Raw genomic sequence first — 18,444 nt, forward strand, 5'->3', positions numbered from 1 at the left:
TGGCCTTTACTTGGGTGTCACCAGGGGATCACTCTCGAGGCCACGCGGGACAGGCCTCCGCGGTCCCTGCCAGGTCTGGAGGCCAAAAAGGCAAGGTCCCAGGCGAACCGGAGAGTGAGTTCCCGCCCGGCTCTGCCGACCACCTCCCGCCGACGGAGGGGAAGGCCGGCGCGCAAGGGCGGGGCGCGGCGGGGACCGGAGGCGGCCGCAGCCCCAGGGCCAGCACATAATGGGTCGCGGTGGCAGAGCCGGCGTCCAGCCTGGGCGCCGCCGCACCACGTGGGCCTTAGAGCGCGCGGGGCCAGCAGCTGCCCGTGGGCCCAAGGCCCTGCGCAGCGCGGCGCGGCGAGCGTCCGTGCGTGCGCGCGCGCGCGCGTGCGTGCGTCCGAGCGATTTGCGATCAGGCGGCGCGGCGGACAGCCCCGGCGGCGGGGCGGGGGGAGTTATATTGCGGGGTCCTTCCTCGCTCACCCTGGTTCCTCTCGGAGCGGAGACGGCAAATGGCGGACTTCGATACCTACGACGATCGGGCCTACAGCAGCTTCGGCGGCGGCAGAGGGTGAGGCGGGCGTGCGCGGGCTCCGGCGTGGCCTGGGGGGCCGGCGGGGTCGGCGCCGTCAGGGGGGCGGCCGTCCTGCGCTCACCCGGGGCGTCCGGAGGCGGGGGCCCGCGCGGGGACCCGCGGAGGCCTAGGAGCGGCGCCCGGAGGGCCGGGGCCTGGAAATGGCGCGCTGGGAGAGGCGGCGGCGGCGGTTGGGCTCCGGGGCTCTTGCTGGCGGGGCGGACCCCTTCCGCTGCTTCCCGCCGACGACAACGTGTAGGGTTCGGCCCTGCCTCGGCCGCGGCGGCGCAGAGTGGCCGGAGACGAGCGCCGGGTTCCAGCCCCATCCCCCGCTACGGCAGGACCCGCATGGGGCTGAGCTGCGGCGCCCGGGTGCGGGCCACACGGCCTTCCCGGCTCCTGGCCTGGCCTTTTCCGCGCAGCTCTGTCGTCTGCCGGCTCCGCAGGCCCTTGGCCGCTCTGCCATGCGGCCGGCCGACTGGGGAAGGTCGGAAGGCGAGAGGGGCGATTCCCTTCCCTTTACGTGTGAGGCTGGGATTTGGCGGCTCTGGCCTGGGGCTGGGAGGACTCCCTGCGGGCGGGGAGAGACCAGGGATAACCAAATCCACCGTGGCTTCTTTGTGTTAATCTTTCTTGGGTCACAGTGCCTTGACAGGTGCTACGTGCTCTTGGGCACAATTTTATTTCCCTCTGGTTTCTCGCTGTGACCTGGAGAAGGAACCGCATTTAGCCTCGTCCTGATTGTTGTCAAATGCAGACGACTATGTGTAATTGAAACACCTCGTTTAAAAGAAACGTCTTTGAATAGAGAACTCATGGTGTTTAATTCCAGGAATCTGCACTTTTTTTTGTTTTTGTTTTTAATAGTTGTCTCGTTAGGTTATAGGCTGTGAACACATTGCTGTTTGTCAAGGACAAGGCTATTTGTGTTTTCTTGCAGAAAGGATTACTTTCCCAGGATAACACAACAATAGTACACACTGAGGTGTTCAGTCTCCTGGGTTGCAGTCCAGAAGTGTCTTTGTTTGGTGAAGAATGATCACTTTTAATACCTTGGTTTGGGAACGGCTCAAACAAAAGCTTGTTTTGGTACAGGAGTGTAGCTAATACCATTCATGATATTGTAATGTGGAAGTGTTGGGGAGGGTGGAGCTACTTGTCATTCCAAATAACATTTTATTTGCTAATAAAAGAAGAAATGTTTGGATGACATAAAATTATCGCCTTTGGGGTAGGTTTCTAGACATCACATTTGTTCTTAAGTCATTTTGAAATTTAATAACTAGGGTTTTTTTTTTTTTTTTTTTTTTTTTTCCAGTTCCAAAAAACGTTCACAGAAGTACCCAGGAAAATTCTTCTTGAAGAGCGTGGTCAATTTAAGTTTTAGATAGCCGGGCACGGTGGCTTAAGCCTGTAATCCTAGCTCTTTGGGAGGCTGAGGCGGGTGGATCACGAGGTCGAGAGATCGAGACCATCCTGGTCAACATGATGAAACCCCGTCTCTACTAAAAATACACACAAAAAAATCAGCTGGGCATGGTGGCACGTGCCTGTAATCTCAGCTACTCAGGAGGCTGAGGCAGGAGAATTGCTTGAACCCAGGAGGCAGAGGTTGCGGTGTGCCGAGATCGCGCCATTGCACTCCAGCCTGGGTAACGAGAGTGAAACTCCGTCTCAAAAAAAAAAAAGAATTTAAGTTTTAGTTGCATTGGTACTAAAATAAGGTGGCCTCATTAAACTGAGTGTGGGAATTAAAAACAAAATTCTTCCTTTAGACAAATTTGCCAGTTCTTCTGGTGTCAAATTTTGACATTTGGGAGTGCCTGGAACAATCAGAAGTAAATTCTCTTAAGATGCTATTCATTTCAGATATCCACAGGCAAATGAAAATATTAGCCATATGCCCAGGTGTACTCCAGAAACGTTAGGCACACAGTGCCTTACTTAAACTTCCTGGTAGAAAGTCTCTTTACTGTTAAGCATCATCTGTCTGACTTGCTTGCAATTTTCTTTTTTTCTTTTTTTTTTTTTTTTTGAGAGTCTTATTCTGTCTCCCAGGCTGGAGTGCAGTGGCCTGATCTCGGCTTACTGCAACCTCTGCCTCCTGGGTTCAAGCAATTCTCTGGCTCAGCCTCCTGAGTAGCTGGGATTACAGGCACCTGCCACCACACTTGGCTGATTTTTGTATTTTTAGTAGAGACGGGGTTTCACCATCTTGGCCAGGCTGGTCTTGAACTCCTGACCTTGTTATCACCCGCCTCGGCCTCCCAGAGTGCTGGGATTACAGGCATGAGCCACTTCCACTGGCTTATACTTGGAATTTTCTATTTGGCTTCATATTCCTCTAAAAGTACATAAAGTATCGCTCAGCTTCCTAAAAGTAGTTTTAAAAACCTGGTGAATTTAGGTATTTATTTATACATGTGTTTTGTTTTGTTTTTTTGAGATGGAGTTTCACTCTTACTGCCCAAGCTGGAGTGCAATGGCACGATCTTGACTCACTTGCAACCTCTGCCTTCTGGATTTAAGCAGTTCTCCTGCCTCAATTTCCCAAGTAACTGGGATTACAGGCGTGTGACACCATGCCTGGTAGTAGATAGGGAGTTTCACCATATTAGCCAGGCTGGTCTCAAACTCCTGACCTCAGGTGATCTGCCCGCCTGGGTCTCCCAAAGTGTTGAGATTATAGGCGTCTGGCCACTTGTGTTTTCTCTATACATGGGTTTGGAGTGAATGGAGAAATTTCACAGGACCAGACATGGAGAGATGTAGTTTATGTAGAAGCATTTGTTACTCCAGAGTCAGTGTTACTTTAATTTCATCAAATTAGTTGTTCTCAGTTACTAGGATCTCTGAAATGTAGCAGTGAGGTAGGATAGTTAAGGAGAAAAACTCTGAAACTATAATTTCCACTATTATTACTTTCTTTTCTTGAGATAGAGTCTTACTTTGTTGCCCTGTCTGGAGTGCAGTGGTGTGATCTCAGCTCACTGCAACCTTGCCTTCCAGGTTCAGGCAATTCTCCTGCCTCAGCTTCCCCAGGAGCTGGGACTACAGGTGTGCCCCACCACACCCGACTAATTTTTGTATTTTTGGTAGAGACGGGATTTCGAGATGTTGACCAAGCTGGTCTGGAACTCCTGACCTCAGTTGATCCACCCACCTTAGCCTCCCAAAGTGCTGGGATTCCAGGTGTGGGCCTTGACTATTTTAATTACGTCTACATGAGCAGATGTCGGTGCTTTACAATGCTTAAGCATCATAGAAGGTTGCCACCTATGGAAAGCAGTTTTGACACTGCTTCGTTTGGTACTTGTATAGTCACCTCCCTTATCTAAAATGCCTCAGAGAGGTTAATACATCTGAACTCCAAATCACTTGGGTCACAGGTGAAATAAATGGTGGGCTTAAACAGTTACAATCTTAAAACGTAGTTTGGTAATTAAGCATCTTTGTGGTTGTGTTTAATAACTAGTGCAGTTGTCAGGAAGCAATGTCAAACCACTGCTTTTTTTCCTCCTGGCAGCAGCCAGGGAGAGAACCAGGGACTTCATTGTTCAGCAGGCAAATCAAAACAAAATTCCAAATGATCAGGAGTTGATTGTATCAGATCTTGAATGGACCTTGTTTTGCAGTTTGCTAAATTGTCTTCCTGAGGTTCTAGTTTCTCATTTGACATCATTGGCAGTGAATTGCAGAGTAATACTGTTACACTGTTACTTTTTTTTTTTACACAGAGTTTCACTCTTGTTACCCAGGCTGGAGTGCAGGCTCACCACAACCTCCTCCTCCTGGATTCAGGCAATTCTCCTGCCTCAGCCTCCTGAGTAGCTGGGATTACAGGCACGTGCCACCATGCCCAGCTAATTTTTTGTATTTTTAGTGGAGACGGGGTTTCACCATGTTGACCAGGATGGCCTCGATCTTTTGACCTCGTGATCCACCCGCCTGGGCCTCCCAAAGTGCTGGGATTACAGGCGTGAGCCACCACGCCCGGGCATACTGTTACATTTCTAATTGTAACAAAGGCAGTGAGTGCTTAGCAGAAAACCATCGATCTTGAGATGAGAAATCATGAGAAATCGGAGGTAGCAAGAATTGAGGTGGCTGAAATGGTGCCATCTAAAAACTGGCAAAACTCCAAATTTACTTTTTTTTTTTTTGAGATGGAATTTTTTTTTTTTTTTTTGAACCTGGTATTCCAGGTTCAAGGGATTCTCCTGCCTCCGCCTTCTGAATAGCTGGGATTACAGGCATACGCCACCACAGCCAGCTAATTTTTGTATTTTTAGTAAAGACAGGGTTTCACTGTGTTTGTCAGGATTATCTCGATCGCCTGACTTCATGATCCTCCCAAATTTAGGATTACAGGTGTGAGCCACCCTGCCAGGCCCAAATTTTCTTTATCAGGACTCAGTTGAGGAGTTTGGAATTCTTTCTTAAATGGAGGTGGGTTTCATTATGTTGCCCATGCTGGTCTTGAACCTCTTGGACTCAAGTGATCCTCCCGTCTCAGCCTCCCAAAGTGTTGGGATTACAGGCATGAACTACCATACCTCTAAAAAAAAAAAAGAAGAAGAAGAAAAAGAAAAGAACTACCCTACCTAGCCTGAGAGTTTAGAATTCTTACCTTTGAATCTTTAAGCCTGGCATCTCTGTCTAAATTTCTCAGCATATTTTATCCAAATTTTTTATGGTGGTAAAATACACATAACAGAAAACGTTCCACTTTACCCATTTTTCAGTATACATTTCAGTGGTATTGAGTGTGTTTATAATGTTCAGTCATCACCGCTGTCCATCTACTCAGCTCTTCATCTTGTGAAACCTAAACTCTCTCTCTCTTGAACAGTAGTTACCTATTGCTTCCTTCCTCCAAGTCCCTGGCAACCACCATTCTACTTTCTGTCGCTAAGCAGATTTTCAGACTTCTATACAATAGGAGGGAAAGCAGTGCATAAAAACGACAGCTATTTCCGCTGATACTAGGGCCTGTAAAAGTATTTAAAAGCTTATTTTAAAATGCTGTTTAACTGTCAGATGTCAAGTTGTTTGGGTTCGTTATTCTTTCTTCACTGCAAGCGTTCCATTGCTTAATTCCAAACCATTATCTGCAGTGAAAAGTGTTACCAGAAATACTTGGATTTGCTAATAGGTCTCCGCGTGAGGGTTCACGCGAAAGCCCTGGCTTTGGAAGAAGGCAGACCGGAGTTTATCAGTTCAGCCATGTGTTAGCTGTGTGATCTGGAGTAAGCTCCTTCACCTCTTTGAGCCTCATTTTCCCCACATAGGAGTTAGAAACATTCATTTATGGAACAGGCTCTCCCTCTGTCACCCTCAGGCTGGAGTGCAGTGGCAGGATCGTAGCCCAGTGCAGCCTCAACCTCCCTGGCTCAAGCCATCCTCCCATCTCAGCCTCCCAGGTAGCTGGGACTACAGGGTGAACCACCACACACGGCTAATTTTTGTATTTTTTATAAAGATAGAGTGTCCCCTACGTTGCCCAGCATGGTCTCAAACCCCTGGGCTCAAGGGATCCTCCTGCCTCAGCCTCCCACAGTGCTGGGATTACAGGTGTCAGCCACAGTTCCCAGCCTACAATTTATATTGCTATTAGAAATTAAGCTTAGTGACTGGGTACAGTGACTCATGCCTGTTATCCCAGCACTTTGGGAGGCCGAAGCAGGCGGATCACTTGTGGCCATGAGTTGGACACCACCCTGGCCAGCGTGGCAAAACCCCATCTCTACTAAAAATACAAAAATTAATGGGTGTGGTGGTGCATACCTGTAATCCTAGCTACTTCGGAGGCTGAGGCAGGAGAATTGCTTGAACCAGGGAGGCGGAGGTTGCAGTGAGCTGAGATCACGCCACTACACTCCAGCCTGGGCAACAGAGCCAGACTGTCTACAAAGGAAAAAAAAAAAGAAATTAAGCTTAGTGTTCTGGGAAGACATCACGATTTCAAGGAGTCTCTCCGGAAGCTTAGAACATACAAAGCAGACCCTGAGTGTCTGTCCAGGATCACACTGTAGCTGCCAGCTACCAGCTTCGCCTAGCGGCCACAGGAGACTATTTCCCTCCCGGTTCCTTTGCACCATGTGTGCGCTGATTAGACCTGCATACTGAGGCACGAAATGAGTGTGATTGGATGGTTTTGATAGAGCCTAATGACAGCTGTGTGTATGTCTAAGCCTTCTTTTGCTTAAGTTGAATGTTCTTATCTTCAGAGTTTCCCCATGTCTTGATTTACATGGTTTTCCGTCTTGATCAGGGCCTTCTTTTTTTTTTTTTTTTTTTTTTTTTTGAGACGGAGTTTCGCTGCTCTTGTTACCCAGGCTGGAGTGCAATGGCGCGATCTCGGCTCACCGCAACCTCCGCCTCCTGGGTTCAGGCAATTCTCCTGCCTCAGCCTCCTGAGTAGCTGGGATTACAGGCACGTGCCACCATGCCCAGCTAATTTTTTGTATTTTTAGGAGAGACGGGGTTTCACCATGTTGACCAGGATGGTCTCGATCTCTCGACCTCGTGATCCACCCGCCTCGGCCTCCCAAAGTGCTGGGATTACAGGCTTGAGCCACCGCGCCCGGCGATCAGGGCCTTCTGTAGGTGCTCTAGTATGTGGCTGCTGCACGAAGAGGAGCCTCTGGTTCAGCATGGCACTCCAGTACAGGGCGGGGTGGGGGTGGGGAGTGTCATCTTTGTTCTGCTAGCTCTTCCCCTGTCTTTCCTGTGTACTCACATTTTTGGGGCCTTCTAAACATCTGGCTTAATAGAAGACGACTGGTTCCTCACACCTGCATCTGTCTTCACTCTTGGGATGTGTTGCTTTGGTTGACTTCTGTGGAGAAGTTCAAGCCTTGCACAGATAAATAGTTGGAAATGGGAGGAGTAATCAGATAATTCTGGATATTTGTATTTGATTCTGTACCAAAACTCAGCAAGCGGTAGTTTCTATGAAGGTTTGTTGCAACATGGAACCTGAAACCTTATTAATAAACTCTTCATACTCATACATTAAAAATTCATCATTTGGCCGGGTGTGGTATCTCATGTCTGTAACCCCAGCACTTTGGGAGGCCGAGGCAGATGGATTACCTGAGGTCAGGAGTTCAAGACCAGCCTGGCCAACAGGGTAAAACTCCGTCTCTACTACATGCACAGAAATTAGCCCGACATGGTGGTGGTGGGCACCTGTAGTTCCAGCTACTTGGGAGGCTGAAGCTGTAGAATCACTAGAACCTGGAAGGCAGAGGTTGCAGTGAGCCCAGATTGCACCACGGTACATGGCACTTGGATGTGGGTGAGACTCCATATCAAAAAAAATTAGTTTATCTTGCACTCTGACTGGATCCTTTATCAAGGCATACATTTGTAATGTGTTGGTGATTTGGAAAATACCTGTTCACTGAGTCAGGCAAAGCAATGCAGATCTTCCAAATGTTGACACATTTTCTTACATAGTGTCAAAGTCATTCATTAATATCCCCATAGATGTTACAAAAGTCTCTTGAGTATTGAAAGGCTGTCAGGCTTATTTTGATGGGTACAAGTTTTCTAAAACTCTTGTTTTTTGCTTGAAAGCTTGAATTTTACTGTTGGCAAAAATACTGTTATTTTGGCAAGGTGTGGTGGTTCACATCTGTAATCCCAACACTTTGGGAGGCCATGGCAGGAGGATCACTCTAGCCCAGGAGTTAGACACCAGTCTGTACAATATGGCAAGACCTGGTCTTCTCAAAAAATAAAATGAGTTGGATATGGTGGTTTATACCTTTAGTCCCAGCTACTTGGGAGGCTGAGGCTGGAGTATCACTTGAGTCCTGGAGGTTGAGGCTGCAGTGAGCTGTGATTGCACCACTGCACTCAAGTCTGGGCAGCAGAGCAAGACCCTATCTCAAACGAACAAAAAACAAGTAGTGTTGTTTTACTTCAAGCAACAGACTAACTTCATTCTTTAAAAACTGATACCCACGTCTGAATAACCATAGTTTGTTGTCACTTCCGTCGGGTGAAAAATTCTGTTCTGTGGAAAGAACAGCTAGTTCGACTTGTGCAGCTCAGCCGCTTCTCCTGGGGCAGCCATCATGCTTTTGTATGCAGCAGAAGTGCCGTGTTTCATAACATAGGGTATTCGAAAGTGGGTCACGATTCATTTTTACTGCTTTACCAAGGATATTCCTAATTGAAGCTGTGATTTTTCTTCCTTTCTATTTTAAATACTTCAAGTGCATGGTGGAAAAGCATGAGTAATGCAGTTTGGTGCCCCTGCCTTGGTTTGTATTAATACAAGGACCTGTTGTGAGATCAGTGTGGGTCTTTGCTTTATAAATGTGGAATATTAACCATTGTGGGAACCATAGTTTAAGGCATCAGCACGCTGCGGCCTATGAAGGAGGAGGTGATAGTTGGGATGGCCAGGCTCTGAAACTTCATCTTAGGAGGAAGGGCTCAGCAGCTTTAGTGTGGATGACTCTGGGAGGAAGCCTTAGCAGTGATACATCAGCGCTTAAGCCTGTGGGACTGCTGAATGGAAGAAAGGTGTGGCCCTCGAGGGCAGAGAAGAACCAGAGCGTTGCGTCTTGGCACTCTTCAGAGACTGCACAGATGTAAAGAACTGCTACTTGAGCTAAATACTTTTGTAAAATAGAGACAGGGTCTTGATGTGTTGCCCAGGCTAGTCTCAAACTCCTGGGCTCAAGCAGCCCTCCTGCCTCGGCCTCCCAAAGTACTTACAGGTGTGAGCCACTGTGCCTGTCGCTGAGTAATATTTTGTTAATGGAAGAATATCAGTGGGTCTAGATTGGGCTGGAATTTTCTATTCCTTCACTTCCCTAACATTTAAAAGTTAATCTTAATATTTTCATATATAAACAAAGGTAGAGACTAGTATTTGGAACTCTCATGCAGTCATTATTTAGTTTTCTTTTTACTGTGGTGAATACACATAACAACTGACCCTTTCAGCCTTTTCCTTTTTCCATCCAAGTTGAAGTGTAGTGACACGATCATAGCTCAGTACAACCTCAGAAGAGCCTGACTGGTGCTTTTTTTTTTTTTTTTTTTTTTTTTTTTTGAGATGGCGTCTTGCTCTGTTGCCCAGGCTGGAATGCAGTGTGCAGTGTGATGATCTCAGCTCACTGCAAGCTCTGCCTCCCCAGTAGCTAGGACTACAGGCACGTGCCACCACTCCTGGCTAATTTTTGTATTTTCAGTAGAGACCGAGTTTCGCTGTGTTAGCCAGGATGGTCTTGGTTTCCTAACCTTGTGATCTGCCTGTCTTGGCTTCCCAAAGTGCTGGGATTACAGACATGAGCCATCACACGCAGTACCTTTTTTTTTTTTCTTTTTATAAAGATGGGGTTTCACCATCTTGGCCTGGCTGGTCTTGAACTCCTGACCTCAGATGAACTGCCCATCTTGGCCTCCCAAAGTGCTGGGACTACAGGCATGAGCCACCACACCCGGCCTTTTTTATTTATTTATTTATTCATTTATTTATTTTTTTATTTTAAGATGGAGTCTCTCTCTCTCTCTCTTTTGCTCAAGCTGGAGTGCAGTGTTGCAGTCTTGGCTCACTGTTCACTGTAACCTCCTCTGCCTCCCAGGTTCATGAGATTCTTCTGCCTTGGCCTCCTGAGTAACTGGGATTACAGGCACCCACTACCACATCTGGCTGATTTTTTTTTGTATTTTTAGTAGAGACGGGGTTTCATCATGTTGGCCAGGCTAGTTTCCAACTCCTGACCTCAAGTGATCCGCCCACCTCAGCCTCCCAAAGTGCTTGGATTACAGACTTGAGCCACCATGCATTCCCAGCCCTGGCTAGTTTTTTTATAGAAATGGGGTCTCCCTTTGTTACCTAAGCTGGTCTTGAACTAACCTCAAGGGATACTCCCGCCTTGACCTCCCAAAGTGCTGGGATTGCGAGCATGAGCCACCACGCTTAGCCTGAACCATTTTTAAGTGTACGATTTGGTGGCATGGAGTACCTTCATAGTGTCGTGTGACTGTTGCCACTATCTAGTGCCGGAACCTTTTCATAATCCAAACAGAAACTCTATCCCCGTTAAACAACTCCATTCCTTTCCTACTTCTAACTGCAAACATTTTGGCTATTTCTGTTATATCTTTCTTCCCTAATTTTGGGTGGAGGTGTGGGCTAGGATGATTTAAGGCTAAACCTAGCTACTTACCATTCCATCTTAAATACTTTTTATTTTTTTAAATTTTAATCCTCATCTTTGTGATGGTAAATATTACGTACTTTAAAACAATTTTTTTGTTGTTTTTAATTTTTATGGCTACCCTAGTAGATGTATCTTATATTACCTTTTTCTTTTTTTGAAATGGAGTCTTACTCTGTCACCCAGGCTGGCTGGAGTGCAGTGGTACAATTTCGGCTCACTGCAGCCTTCACCTCCTGGGTTCAAGCAATTCTCCTGCCTCAGTCTCCTGAGTACCTGGGATTACAGGTGCCTGCCACTGTGCCCAGCTAACATTTGTATTTCTAGTAGAGACAGGGTTTTACCATCTTGGCCAGACTGGTCTTGAACTCCTGACCTCGTGATCCACCCACCTTGGCCTCCTAGAGTGCTGAGTTTACCAGGTATGAGCCACCACACCTGGCCTCTTCATACTTGAGTATGTTTCTTAACAGATAAGGGCTTAGCTTTCTTTTCGTTAACTGACAGTTTTCCCATTACCCAGTGTTCAGTTTTTTCCCGTTTTTGCAAAGATTACTTTATATAGTTGGATTGTTTGATTATGCAAAATGTATCACAGAAAAATGTAGAAAATGTAAAACATGAACCAAAGCGTGATATAGTCATCTTTCCTGTATACCTATTACCTGTTCTTTGTTTTTCGGTGACCTCTATACCTCTCACTCCCTTCCCACATACTTCTGCATTACTTTAAAGCAAATGTATATGTTATTATCATCTAGAAGTACTTCAGCATGCATTTCAAAGGGAAAAATCTTTGTAAAAAAATATGATCACGCTGGGCGCAGTGGATCATGAGGTCAAGACATCGAGACCATCCTGGTTAACAAGGTGAAACCCCGTCTCGACTAAAAATACAAAAATTAGCTGGGCATGGTGGCGCGCACCTGTAGTCCCAGCTACTCGGGAGGCTGAGGTAGGAGAATTGCTTGAACTCAGGAGGCGGAGGTTGCGGTGAGCCGAGATTGTGCCATTGCACTCCAGCCTGGGTAACAAGAGCAAAACTCCGTCTCAAAAAAAAAAAAAAAAAAAAAATCACAGCATCATCACATCTGAAAAATGGATCATTTGTTAATAATACCAGTAGTCCAGTACATGTTTTTTATTTCTTTTTCCTGCCTACTAAATTTCCTCTGTTTTTTTTTGTTTTTTTTTTTTTTTGAGACAGAGTCTCACTCTGTCCCCAGGCGCCAAGCTCGAGTGCAGTGGCACAATCTCGGCTCACTGCAACTTCTGCCTCCCGGGTTCAAGCAATTCTCTTGCCTCAGCCTCCCGAGTAGCTGGGACTACAGGCATGCGCCACCATGCCCAGCTAATTTTTGTATTTTTAGTAGAGACGGGGTTTCACCATGTTGGCCAGGCTGGTCTCGATCTTTTGACCTCGTGATCCGCCCGCCTCGGCCTCCCAAAGTGCTGGGATTACAGGTTTGAGCCACCGCGCCCGGCCTCCTCTGTTTTTTGAGACAGGGTTTGGCTTTCTTGCCTTGACTGGGAGCAGTGGCACCATCATGGCTCACTGCAGTCAACCTCCAGGGCTTCAGCCACCCAAGCAGCTGGAGCTACACAGGTGCACACCACCATACCTGGCTAATTTTTATATTTTTGTAGAGATGGGGCCTTGCTATTTTGCCCAGGCTTGTCTTGAACTCCTGGCCTCAAGCAGTCTGCCTGCCTCAGTCTCTCAAAGTGTTGGGATTACTGTCGTGAACCACCATGAACCTCTCGCTCTTTTTAAAGCAAGAGGAGGTTCCCAGGTACTTTTTAATACATTTAGTTCTTATAAGCATCATGTGTGAAATAGCTATAAATTAAGATAAATTTGATGTTAGCAAAGTATTGTTAGGTATTGATATGTAGAAGTGTACTTTAATGCAAGTAAGTTAGATCTTAAGTTATTTTTCAAATATTAAGTGAGGAAGAGAAGAACTGTGTTAGCTATGACTCTGAATGCCTTTGAATTCTAGGTTTTATTTTATTTATTTATTTAAGATGGGGTTTCACCATGATGGCCAGGCAGGTTTTGAGCTCCTGACCTCAGGTGATCCACCCACCTCCGCCTCCCAAAGTGTTAGGATTACAGGCGTGAGCCACTGTGCCCGGCCAAATTCTAGGTTTTGAATGGAGATCTGTTTATGGCATTTTATAGTTACCTAAATAATTTTTAATGGATTGTAAACATCTTAAACTGTATAATTGTTAGTTATATATAGATCATTATCAAATCCTCCATGGCACAAAATCATGAAGTTTTTCATAAAATGACTGGGAGCTGATAGTATGTGGAACGTCAACTCTCAAGTATTTTTTATTTTTTAAGAGACAGGCTCTTACTATGTTGCCCAGGCTGGCCTCAAAACTCCTGGACTCAAATGATCCTCCCATCTTACAGCCTCTGGAATAACTTGAGTTTACAGGCACATCCTCACACATTCAAAAAGATCATGCAAACCATGGCCTGCATGATGAGAGGCCAAAGCAGGAGTATCACTGGAGACCAGTTTTGAGACCAGCCTGGGCAACATAGTGAGACTCTGTCTCTATAGAAAGATTTTTGAAAAATGTCTTAACCATGTAAAACAAAAGTTTCCTAGTGTTCACTGTACATCTAGAATAAGGCTTTGCAAATGCCTGTCATGTCCTATAGGTGAATAATCAAATCAGTTTAATGGATACCTGACGAGAATTTTCAAAAATGAAATAGGCTGGGCGCGGTGCCTCATGCCTGTAATCCCAGCAGTTTGGGAGGCCAAGGCAGGCATATCACCTGAGGTCAGGAGTTCAAGACCAGCCTGGCCAATGTGGCAAAACCCCATCTCTACTGAAAAATACAGAAATTAGCCGAGCATGGTGATAGGCACCTGTAATCTCAGGTACTCAGGAGGCTGAGGCAGGGAGAATTGCTTGAACCTAGAGGCAGAGATTGCAGTGAGCCAAGATCATGCCACTGCACTCCAGCCTGGGCAACAGAGCGAGACTCCGTTTTAGTTAATACACATGCATGTATGTTATGTATGCATGTATATTAGGTGATAATGTACCAGGTATTTTTTGTCAGTACCAAAAAAGTTGGAAAAACATTTAAGTACCTAATCTCTGCTCAGTGCAACCTCTGCCTCCCAGGTTCAAGCGATTCTCCTTCCTCAGCCTCCCGAGTAGCTGGGACTACAGGTGCGGGCCACCACGCCCAGCTAATTTTTGTATTTTTAGAAGAGATGGCGTTTCACCATCTTGGCCAGGATGGTCTCGATCTCTTGACCTCATGACCTATCTGCCTCTACCTCCCAAAGTGCTGGGATTATAGGTGTGAACCACTAAGCCCAGGCCTACATTGGTTTCTGTTTATAGTTACCCTCTCTTAGTCTCCTTTGACACCTACAGATCTTTTCTGGTTCATCATCCTAAGGGTTCGGTATTGGCCCCATCTGCCGTCCGGAACGGGAGTCCCACTTGTGTTGCTCTGTGTTGTGGAGTGTATCCTGCTCCCACTGCTCCACCCAGGAGAGACTCCTCATTGCTGTCTCCTGGAGTTTCTGCAGCCCTTTGCTTGTGATACGATTTATCCTTTCCAAATTATCAGCTCCTTGAGGGCAGAAACTGGGTCTTAGGTTTGTGTCATCTATACGCTCTGCTCCTCCCTTCATAGACATGCAGATACGTGGTTGGGTTGAGTTGCCTGTGACGGATATTAGTCCCAAGTGGGATTTTCTGAATCACGGAGGCTGTGATTTACTAATTTAATCTTCGTAATCCATAGACTAGGATCAGTGCTCAGTAGTGGTAGGGAGTTTGCAGCACAGACCTTGACTTCAGGTGTCTGTTCTGAATTGGCATGCCCTGCTGATCTGTTTCCTGTTTTACATGCACTCCTGCTGGCCCAGCACAGCCTCAGGCCTGTTGGCTCTACCCAGTAACATTTTAGAGCTGTTATTAAACCTTTATATACCACTTGGTACTTACGAAATATTTTTATGATCAGTTTTAAACTATAAATTAGGATTTGAAATATAAAATAACAGACAAGAAAACGTAGGTACAGAGGCAGTTGGGCAGAGGTCCTACATCAAGCTAACTAAGGTCGTCAGGTGAATCTCTTCTCTCATGTGTTACTGACCTACGTAGGAATTTCATAAAACACAGCTTATTTGTTTTTATTTCTTTATTTTGAGACAGAGTCTCGCTCCTTCGCCCAGGCTGGAATGCAATGGCACAATCTCGGCTCACTGCAAGCTCTGCCTCCTGGGTTCAAGCAATTCTCCTGTCTCAGCCTTCCAAGTAGCTGGGACTACAGGTGCACACCACCATACCTGGCTAATTTTTGTATTTTTAGTAGAGGCAGGGTTTTACCATATGGCCAGGCTAGTCTCAAACTCCTGACCTTGTGATCCACCCGCCTCAGCGTCCCAAAGTGCTGGGATTACAGGCGTGAGCCAAGCCCCCGGCCTAACATGGTTTATTTGCTTAAATAGTAGTCCCCTCCAAACTTGAATCTCGTGAAAGAAAGGTGTCAGACATTTTGGCTCAGTTTCTGACGTTTTGATTTTGTAGATTAATTGGTGGGTAACAGATCTGTGTTATCCTATGTGGTGTGTACTCTGAGGTTTGTCTTAGTCACCCTTGTGTCTCAAGTGACTGTCACACAGTGGACACTTCATTGGTGCTAGCTTGAGTAAAGTCACATGGCCCAGCTGCGCTGCCCCCTAGTGATTTCATTGCATGGGACGACAAGGTAACAAGTGCTTAAGTCCTGTGAAAGGGACTGCCTAAATCTGGTAGGGCATGGGAGTATTAGGACTATTTAGTTAATTACTGAAAAGTCTAGATTATTAAGCCACTGGTGGGGGTGTGAGGCACGAGTGAGTTGAACAAGTTGGTGGCGTTTTGTGTATCTTTGCTCCAGAATTATGTCATCAGTTAGGTGCTGCCATTTAGTATGTGCTCACTTTTCAAAAATGGTTTGCCCCAAACCAGATTTTTCTGTCTTCTCCAAAGCCAGAGCCACCTTCCCATCCTAGTGCATTTTTAGGAGTGCCCCCTCATCTTCTGGCATTCAGTTGGGCTTTCTGTGCTCAGTCAGGGGTCAAGTCTGGCCTGATCTCAGTCCCACAGTTGTTCTGCTCTGTAAGTTTGAGCACATTTAGCAAGCCTTTGCACCTTCATTCTCCTTGCTCAGCAGCTGCATCAGACACCCTAGAGTTTATCATCTCTCTTCATAATCCCAGGTTCAAGCGATCCTCCCACCTTAGCCTCCAAAGTAGGTGGGATTACAAATGTATGCCACCACACCCGGCTAATTTTTGTGTTTTTAGTAGAGACAGAGTTTCACCATGTTGGCTGGGCTGGTCTTGAACTTCTGGCCTCAAGTGATCCACCCACCTTGACCTCCCAAAGTGCTGGGATTGGCGTGGGCCACTGCACCTGGCCGTTTTTTGTTTATTTTTTCTTTTTCAGTTGGAGACAGACTCCCAGGCTCACAGCAGCATCAGCCTCCTGGGCTCAGGTGATCTTCCCAACTTAGCCTCCCAGGTAGCTGGGAATAAGAGAGAGAGAGAGAGAGAGAGAGAGAATGAGAATGAGGGGGGGAGAGAGAGAGAGTGTGTGTGTGTGGTTTTTTTTTTTTGAGACAAAGTCTTTCTCTGTTGTCAGGCTGGAGTGCAGTGGGGTGATCTCGGCTCACTGCAGCCTCCGCCTCCTGGGTTCAAGCTATTCTTCTGCCTCAGCCTCCCCAGTAGCTGGGACTACAGGTACGTGCCACCATGCCCAGCTAATTTTTCTATTTTTAGTAGAGATGGCATTTCACCATGTTGGCCAGGATGGTCTTGATCTCTTGACCCAGTGATCCACCTGCCTCAGCCTGCCAAAGTGCTGGGATTACAGGCATGAGCCGCCGGGGCCTGGCCTTATACTGTATCTCTTCTGCTGTTTGTATTTTGAGAGAGTGTTGCTCTGTCACGAGGCTGGAGAACAGGCGCAATCTTGGCTAACTGCAACCTCCACCTCCCGGGTTCAAGCAATTCTCCTGCATCAGCATCCTGAGTAGCTGGGATTATAGGCATGTACTACCACACCCAGATAATTTTTTGTATTTTTGGTAGAGACAGGATTTTGCCATTTTGGCCAGGCTTGTCTCAAATTCCTGACCTCAGGTGATCTGCCCATCTCAGCCTACCAAAGTGCTGGGATTATAGGCGTGAGCTATGGCGCCCAGCCTGTAGCTCATGTATTTATTATCTAGTCCTAAATAGTATCTTATTGAAAATATTTTAGGATTTATCGTCTTGGAGATAGCAGTGATAGAGTACTATTGGCAAAGGTTATTGAAATGCAAAATAAGTTGCATTTACTGGATCTGGAAAGGTGGGAGAAGTGGGCACGTAGAAAGCAATTCTCTTGGAAACCTGTTTTCTGGTGGTGGTAGAACAGAACGTGGAACTTCCTATTGGAAAATATCAGATGTCTGAATTATGAAACTTACACCTTTTTTACCGTTAGAGAATCATTACAGCTTGGTCAACCCATCTTCATAAAAGGGCTTTGGTGAGTAATACTTGTTCACTATTTGAGACACTTGGAATTTATCTTCTGGAGGAAGTGGAGTTTCCATTATGATGTTTCTAGCAGTATATGGATGAAAGACCAGGTTGCTCTCTAAGATGGGTATTAATAGTTACCCTGCAAGGAGGGTGACGTTGAGCGGGTCTTTGATTGTTGTGAAGGATCTCATTTATTTAAACGCATTTCCCGTTTAGGAAAAAACAGCTGGCTGCCAGCACAGTATTTTTGGAGCAAACAGGAAATGGGTTAAATGTCTGTTTCAAAAACACATCACTCCCTTAATTTTTTTTTTTTCCTGAGTTTTCCAAACATTTTATTTTGAAAATTTTCAAGTCTACAATAAGGTTGGAATAACGGTAGAGTTGGATGAGTGGTGGATGCAGAAGTGACTGTCGTGCCGTTTGCTGAATGCTTGCCTGTAGACTGCACACACGCCCTTTCTGGCAGCCTGCTTGAAAACAAAGGTTGGCTGTCTTGGCACTTCACTCCTAACAACTTTAAGTCTCTCCTGGGGCGTTCTCATGGCAGTATCATGTGGATATAATCTATGTATACTATATTTTGATTTCTTTCTTTCTTTCTTTCTTTTTGAGATGGAGTTTCACTCTTGTTACCCAGGCTGGAGTGCAGTGGTCCGATCTTGGCTCACTGCACCTTCTGCCTCCCGGGGGTCAAGTGATTCTCCTGCCTCAGCCTCCCGAGTAGCTAGGACTACAGGTGCACACCACTACGCCCAGCTAATTTTGTATTTTTAGTAGAGATGGGGTTTCTCCATGTTAGGCTGATCTCAAACTCCTGACCTCAGGTGATCCACCCACCTTGGCCTCCCAAAGTACTATGTGAGGATTAACTCAGTTTTACAAATACAATAAAGCTTAGAGAAATTGAATAACTTCTCAAGGTCATACGCTAGTAAGGGACAGGCTGGATTTAAACAGATACCTATGCAAAGTAAACACTTGATATAACTGAGGAAGTGACATTGAGGTTGGAATGGATTGGTAATGCACACCACGTATTTCAGGACCCTGTGAAGTATTGCATGAGAGTGTTACTTACATGAGTGAGTACTTGCTGTGTAACATAGAAAATTTGTATTAGGAC

General features: G+C 46.2%; 1 protein-coding gene across 1 annotated transcript in view; it reads left to right on the plus strand.

The window, feature by feature from the left end:
- The first annotated feature begins 451 nt into the window (after window positions 1-451).
- EIF4H (eukaryotic translation initiation factor 4H) overlaps window positions 452-18,444 on the plus strand; it is a 28,517-nt gene continuing 10,524 nt past the window's right edge. The window contains exon 1 of the mRNA XM_039460738.2: window positions 452-559. Coding sequence (XP_039316672.1) covers window positions 501-559 — 59 coding nt within the window. The 5' untranslated portion in view covers window positions 452-500. The remainder of the gene's footprint in view (window positions 560-18,444) is intronic.

The sequence above is a fragment of the Saimiri boliviensis genome, chromosome 20, assembly GCF_048565385.1.
Source record: "Saimiri boliviensis isolate mSaiBol1 chromosome 20, mSaiBol1.pri, whole genome shotgun sequence".
NCBI classification, from domain to species: Eukaryota; Metazoa; Chordata; class Mammalia; order Primates; family Cebidae; genus Saimiri; species Saimiri boliviensis.